The following is an 8,161-nucleotide window of genomic DNA, read 5'->3' as shown; positions in this document are numbered from 1 at the left end:
CCAACAGCTGCGCAGGGAGTCCTAAGTCTCTATTAAATGAGAAGGAAAGTGCTGACGCACGGAGACTGACCAGCAACCGCAACTGATGTGTACCCATATTTGATTGCCAAGTGCAGCCGATGCGTCCCGGTTGGTTAATTTTATCTTGAGCGCAAATGATAAACTCCCACTTGTCACATATTTGAGTGGCATGCGTGAATATCATCCAGTTAATTAAAAGGAAGGTGTTTATTTTCCCACTTCAATACATGGTTCTGACAGTCATAAACACAAGAAAGGGTTAAGGTTTTGTTTCTCCCATATATATATATTACTGAAAATTTTGTGGTCTTCAGAGTCAGTTTTGCACTGTACTGCTTAGTTAATTCAACAATTTCAATATAATCGATCATTATTCTCTTCTTATTTAACACTAGTAAATTATTTAAACACACACACATATATATGTACACATAAACAATTTGAGCTCATGATGTTATATATATTATATTAAAATTTATTTAAAAACCAACAATCATATTTCCTGTAAATATAATTACAAACTTCTATAAAATATTTATTTTAAATGCTATTTAAGACACAGCCTGTATAAAGCCTCGAACATGCAAATCTTATGAACTGAGAGACATGTAACCTATGTATTTGGTCCGTTAATAATTGTAATACATAGTTAACAAAAATAAAATAACAAGACAAAGATAAACATATATATATATAGAACTTTCAGTATTTCAAAGGTTACAGTATAATTTAATTCTATCACTTGTAACTATATCATTAAACTGATTCTATAAAAGTGCGTACTTTTCAGCACACTATCTCAAATTTTTCCCGTTAACGGAAAATGCAGTGCTAGCTAAATTATAATTGCACCATATGGAGTCTTACCGTTTTTCTTTTAACTCCTTGCTTATTTAAACTCCAAATCAGCGGTATGAGCAGCCTCCTTTCAAAAGTCTTTCATATTTTGAACAGATATGTATAGCAAACATACACTTTAGGAAGGAAACCTCTCATAATTCCAAAGACATTACATCACATTTGTAGTTCTCCTTTAGATCTTATCGTTTTTGCACCGCATGTGTTCTTGTCCGTAAGACTAGAGGCGAAATGTTATTTTGATTTGAAGTATTCATGTTTACATGAATTTTCTGTATCCGTATTTAAATGACCTCACTTTATTCGCTGACATTCATGGAAAATAGCATTTATCCAAAAATAAAACAGTATGACACGATTCACTCACATGCCATTACTCGTGAGGTAGCTTCCAGTTACACACACTTTCTTGAGACTTTTTAAAATAATCTATTTATGAAAGTAGTAGCAATTATTATTGTGCAGAAACACTATCAAATAGTAAGAGACTACAGCGTATGTATTTTCAGACAATATTTTAATCTATGTGTTAATTTAGCATATCTCTAACAACATGCGATAGGAATAGGAGATCCATTTCATCCAAGTCATTGCCAGTGTTAGCTCACGCGTATTTGGGCCTTCCCTAGATAGATTGGTACCTGTCCTCATTCCGTACAGATTTTACCTTAGTGATTTCAAAAGGTCAGCCTCTACAGTGAGTAGCTCATCTACACTTCCCAAACATTCCATCATATATATTCTCTGGATATCTGGGTTCATGCTGGGCCTAGGTGTGTGTACTCATACATTTAACTTCAAATTTCTGAATATTGTTGTGTTTTATGTTAGTCATATTTCAAAGATGCGCCAGGGAGTTGATTCACAATACCACGATCAAATCATAAGATAAACAAAAATATATCCGTATAGTCTAGAAATCACTTTTACAAAAGCGGACTTTTTGTACTTTGCTACCTCACGAATCTGCACCGAAGTATTCGTTAAATGGTGTATCTACTTCAAGCAATTTAACCGTTCGCCATTCCTGGTGCACATTTTATAGCTAACGTTATACTTTAGTAGTATTATTACCAGCGTTGTTCTTAAATATAAAATTGTGAAAAGGAGTATTGGGATTTTGATGCGCAGTATTACTACTTACTCCTAGCCTGTAGAAGATACCGAATATTTTAAGCTTGTGCGTAGTATTTATGTCTGTACGGAAGCTTCAAGTGATAGGTGACATCGACATTTTGATACTTTGATTGGAAGAACACGAAACCTCGTTTCATCGATGGTATGCAGACGTAAAATATTGTTCCTGTGCTTTTGTTCAGTTCAATATTTTTTATTTATTTATTTATTTATTTATTTATTTATTTATTGAAAAGGCAAATAAAATAATGTATGTGGTTGACTGTAAATGACTGAGTAAATCGCTTTAACAATTCAGAGTTAATTTTATACGAAATGGATGATATGGATACCCATCATAAATATATAGTAGGTCGTAATGTTCCAAGTGTATACGTATCTTAAAGTAAAGAGAAATATTAATGTCAACAAACAATGTTGCACTCTGCTGAATTTCACAAGTGTCTTCTACTTGATTTTCCATGATATAGCTTTCTATTCATATTTTCGGTTAATCGTTAATGAGCACTTCTTTCAGTTAGATTTCCAGTATAATTCTCGTAATCCTTTCATAGAGCAATTCGATATAACCTGATCATTGTTGTCAGTAAGACACCATGTTTAAATATAATTTTCAGCAATATTTATCTGGTATCACTCATTCTTGGTTTAATAGTTCTTACGTCCGTTATAGACGGATTCATACGAAATAGACGTTAACATATGGCTTTACATACATTTCAGAACTTCAGCACTTGTCCTGATACGAAGGTGTGTATCTAGAAAAATGTGCTACTTGCATTCTCGGATTCTTTTCATCAAATACGGTATAAAGATAGAATCGTTCTCATTGATAGGAATGTATTCGCAGAATGAGGTATTGAACACTGACTTCTGATTCATAGTATACTTTAAGACTAGTTCATATAAATCAAATCAATATCCATGACTTCGATAAAATTCCGAAGACTCACACCACTCCGATGCTTATCTGAACTTGTTGATCACAACTTAAAATCGACATCATGACCTTTATTTTCTTGAATTGTTTATATTTCGTATTTATATGATCTATACCGTACAGAGGAAAGCGAAAAATGATACTTCAACGGTTGAAAACAGACTTAGAACTTTGGGAAGGATATTTGCTTTTTATCTGAACTAAGAGTAGACGTAGCCGTGTACTATTTGATTCAGAGGTTAAAAAAAATCTGTTACTTCATTATTAACGAGAGCTACACAAAGCACTCTATGCAAAATATAATATTGATTGTAATAGTGAAGTAAATAGGATATGTTATTATTAATATTATTATTATTGACGTGTTTCTAGAACTTTATGAAATTTTGACTTATATTTAACGAAAAGGAACACTCTGAACACTTGCTTCTAACGTTCACTTTACCAATGATATTTCCGGAAATATAAGAGAACACCTAGACAATGACTTGGTTTCATGTTCCGAATATACGCACATAAATAAAATGCTCCATTTAACTTTTATAAATTAATATCGTCAGCTAAAATTCACGAAACTTTCCTCTTTGCAAAATCGTTATGCCCATATATTGTAGATAAGTATTTTACGAAGGCTTCAGATGGAACTGTACTGCTCCTCATCACTTGTCGACAATAATAGTGTTTGGACTTACAGAAGAATCCATTAAAATTCTTCTTCCTTCTTTGTTTTGTCTTCATTGTCATTTGTTGGTAACAAGTTATCGTGGTAGCTTAACTCGCCACCTCCCAATGCTGGTTTTAAATGATGAGGCTCTACATCAAGTGTAGGGTCAATTTTTTCTGTATCTAAGTCATCTGCCACTTGAAGGTGGTGAGCTTTTCCTGGTAGCTGAGCATGAATTGGAAGTCTATGATGACTTGGTTCTAAGTTGCTTCCACCGTCAACTTGCTCAACTGAGTGATGATGAGAATGTTGGTGATGCCTATGTTGATCAGCATGATGTCTTTCAATATTTGATTTCTCTTTCTGCATTTCATGCTGTAAATGGATTAGGACATGACGCAGTCTATCAAGGTCTACTATAATATGCGCTTTCTCTTCAAACTGCTTTACCAGCTCACCCAATGTTGCTTGATTTACTTTGTGATCGGTACCTTCGACTTCTTTCAAGAGTTCTTTGAGGGCTACCTTATCAACATTCTTTACATTTTCACCCTCTAACCCGTCCCCATCCCCTCTGTGCTCGTTGCTATCTTCATCGATTCCTGCAAGTTGCTTGAGTAATACAAGTAATCGCTCATTGATTGCAGGGTCTCCAACAGGAAGACTGCCACTTCTTACAGCACTAGCATTAAATGGTTTCATTCCAGGCTTTCCACCACCTCTAGTATTATGTGATTCTAACATCCAGTCCATTAGTTCTTGTCCCTCAGAGTGTTTATGCCCGATGTCTCCATCTCCTGAAGAAATGAAAGTGGATGTCATCATGGCGTCATCCCCCAAGTCGCATGTACTACAGCTGCAGTTCGTGATTATCTGAACACTTTTCTGCATCTCTCTCAAGTCGGGATCTCCTCCTTCGCAGTCTAGAGTCAACTGAAACAAGATAACACATTTAGTCGTAAAGGAAAGGTAAAAGTGCAACTGAAAATAAACTGTTGATTAAATTTATTTTATCATCATATGCTTCATTACAGCTTTCTAGTATTTTACTTTGTATTTTTAAGGGGGGAAAATTAAGAAAACAAAAAGAGAACAGTTATGTTTATTGCAAATACTTTGGATGGGAGAAGTGTAAAGTATTAGATAAAATATAACATGCAATACAGTGGTGGAAATTAGTACAAAGGCACGTGGTTTTGTGTGGGGAAAATATTTATTTACTTACTTAGTATTGCACGCATTTTTTCTTACAGCTTACAATCAAAGCATACAAAATACATTATCATTTTACCTTACCATTAGTACTTCAATAAATAGAAGAAGAACGACGGTCGTAGGGGTGGAAGTTGGTATAAAGGCAGGTCCGCTGTTTGATTTGCACCAGTAATAAGTGTGAACATTGATAGCTTGGAGTTGTGACTGCAAACTTCGTACAGTTCACACGTACAGCAGTTGTAATAATTCCATGTGGAAAGCCTCTCAGGTGAAGAGGAAGCAAGCATTAAGGCTTACAAATAAGTGGGCCCGTCTAATCGCCAAATTGCTAAGAAATTAGGGCGTTCAAGTTGTGTTATTGATAATTTTGCCAAATTGGATGCACAGTATGGGAAAATGGCAAATATGGTCGGACAAGAAAATTGTCAGCATCGAATAAGTGTTTGATTCTCCGTAAAGCAAAAGTAGACAGCTTTTGTTCCTCTCAAATCGTGGCTTATTTGCAGTTACCCGTTATTTCCAGACGCGTTAGACAAATCCTGGATGAAGACGAGAATCTTGCATTCAAGAAACGGCCCCATAAGCCACCTTTAAACAATGCTCATAAGGAGGCTAGAGTGAAGTTTCCTGGAGAACATATATCATGCACCTTAGAATGGAAAAAAGTAATACTCAGTGATGAGAACAAGTTTAATTTGGATGGGCCAGATTGTTTTCAGTTGAGGAGGTATCTGGCGGTGAGATGGTGGCCCCGGTCTAGAAAACTAAGAATAACAGCTGAGATGATTCGTCGTGCTGACCACATGACACCTCATAATCTGCAGATCTTCGGGCTGAGCAGCGGTCGCTTGGTAGGCCATGGCCCTTCGGGGCTGTTGCACCATGGAGTTTGGGATTTTGTAAAGAATGTTTTCAGTATTATTGGCATGACCTCCACAAACAAGACCCAGTTCGGATGAGTAGAAATTATGGCGGTGGTAGCGTTATTATCTGGGCAGTATTCTGTGCTAAAGGTACTTCTAAAATAGCATGGCTGCACGCCAAAATGAAATCTGGTGATTATGCAGAAATGCTGGAATTTGAATTGATTCGTATTTATAAAGAATTTGACTATGATAATTTAATTTTCCAACAGGATATCGCTGGGATTCATAGGTCTACCAAAAGAAAGAAGTGGCTTCAAGATAAAGGAATTACACTTATGAGCTGGCCATCAAGAAGTCCAGATTTAAATCCAATAGAGAATTTAAGGGGGCTCCTAGCAAGACGTGTTTATCACAATGGACGGAAGTTTGCGGCTGTGGCTGAGCTGAAAACAGCAATTCGAATGGAGTGGACCTCAATCTCAGAAGAACTGATCACTATTATTATACAATCAATGCCTAAGAGGATTTTTGCAGTTATTAAGAACAGTGGAGTTTCAACTAAATACTAGATCATTGTTGTGATATGTTTACCTTAGTTTATTCTCACAAAAATACATAAGTGACTTTATATCAGTTTCCACATAGGTAGGCCTATAAGATACGTATTTTTCAAGTACAAATGCTAAACGTGAAATGAGAATGTGTTTTGTAGGCTTTGATTGTAAACTGTACGGGAAAAGTAAATAAATATTTTTCCCCACATTCAACTACGTGTCTTTATACTGCCTTTACACTAATTTCCACCACTGTATATATATGGGTTGTTGTAAAAGTATGTGAAAGCATACAATAACATAAAATTAAAACAAATAATAAAAACGCAGACTCAAAAATACATTCATACTTCATGTATTCCTCGGTACTTGGCCGATGAATAACAGTCATTATCAGCACAGTGGGCTTTGAGGCAATGTGGAGTGAAAATTTGGCTCCCTCCTGATGAGTAGAGCAGTAGTATTATTTAAGTGAATAACGAAACAGTGAAATATGTCAAGTTTAAACATTAAAAACACATTGAAATGCAATTTTACGAAAAACAAACAAAAACAAAAAATCAGACAGGGGCGTACACAAATGGGGGGGGGAGGGATTCATCCACCCCACCCCGAAATTTCGAAGATTAAAACTTGTGTTTAATTGTGACAACCATGCAAATGAAGATTTTATGTAGCTCATTGTTTTGCTTTTAATTTGAAGTACGTAACGTTCAGTCTGTGTTGTATTCTGTAATGTTTAAACCATCGCCTTTCGCAAGTAATTCCCATACATCATTAGCAAAAGATGAAAAAGGGTATTATTAGACATCTCCCCGGTCTTTTGAATTTAAATGAATGGGTTACCTTTGCCGCCAAAGAGTTGAGTGAGAGGAAGTATGGACCCGTGGAGAAAGCGTATAGGTAAGCTTGAAGCTGAATGACCAACAGCACAAGGTTTTGTGAACAATGGATGATACGGACAGGTAAAATATTTGTGATGTTAAGAGTCCAGAACTTCAGACGGAGACATAGACATAATTTTCTCTCGATCAGTTGTAAAGGCATCGTACGATGAAATAAATATTGCTGGTTGATGCCATTATGACTCAATGGCCAAATGATATCAGCATGGGTAAAATAGTATTTTCCAGTGAATTCAAAATGTTGAAAAGAAGATTTTCTTCTAAAATCAATCATTCTGAACCAATTGACGTCATTTCTGTACTTAACATTTTGCGACAGTGATATTTTCCCAACAGTACATCGAGTGCTGAAACTGCTGGCTTACTAGTGACCACTGTCACACTTGAACGTTCTTTTCCATCCCTGAAATATTTAAAAGGTTATTTGCAGAATATGACCGGACAGGAAAGATTGAATGGGTTAGCTCTTTTGTATATACACAAAGAAGAAAATGTGACCGTAGAAAATATAATCCATGAGCTGACCAAAAATCCCAGGAGACGTTAGCAGACGTGAATACAAATGTGTCTTAATTAAATAATTGTGTTAATTTGTAATCTTTAATTCTGTGTTTCTAATTTCACAATATTCATCCAACATTATTTTATAGAAGTCCTCAAATTTTAATAGTTAATATCCCCCCACCACACGAAAATAATTTGTGTGTACGCCCCTGATCTCAGACACCTTACATCTAAACGTTAACGAGATAGACGCCGTCCCACTGGAAAACATGGAGAATGCAGTATACATCAAACTTACCAACAACTCCTCGCTGAAAAAAGATCATCTTTGCAACGAATGGGATCCCACCGACACGCAAGTTTAATGGTTCCTTATCACCAGTGCAAATTACGTCCGCAAAGGTAGATTGTAAATTTATCCGGATAATAAACCTTCCGATCCTGGTCGCCCCATGTGAGATTTGTACTGGACAAAGCGGAGGCGGGACAGGTTTTTC

The 8,161-nt window shown here is 35.9% G+C and overlaps 1 protein-coding gene across 3 annotated transcripts in view; it reads right to left on the bottom strand.

Moving 5' to 3' along the window:
* Positions 1 to 470: 470 nt before the first annotated feature.
* The window catches only part of LOC136864328 (uncharacterized), a 289,222-nt gene continuing 281,531 nt past the window's right edge, over positions 471 to 8,161 (bottom strand). For all 3 annotated transcript variants that reach the window (XM_067141163.2, XM_067141162.2, XM_067141164.2), the window contains one exon: positions 471 to 4,553. In XM_067141163.2, coding sequence (XP_066997264.2) covers positions 3,660 to 4,553 — 894 coding nt within the window. In that variant the 3' untranslated portion in view covers positions 471 to 3,659. The remainder of the gene's footprint in view (positions 4,554 to 8,161) is intronic.

Source organism: Anabrus simplex, chromosome 2 (assembly GCF_040414725.1).
Source record: "Anabrus simplex isolate iqAnaSimp1 chromosome 2, ASM4041472v1, whole genome shotgun sequence".
NCBI classification, from domain to species: Eukaryota; Metazoa; Arthropoda; class Insecta; order Orthoptera; family Tettigoniidae; genus Anabrus; species Anabrus simplex.
This window is presented reverse-complemented; position numbering and strand designations above follow the sequence as displayed.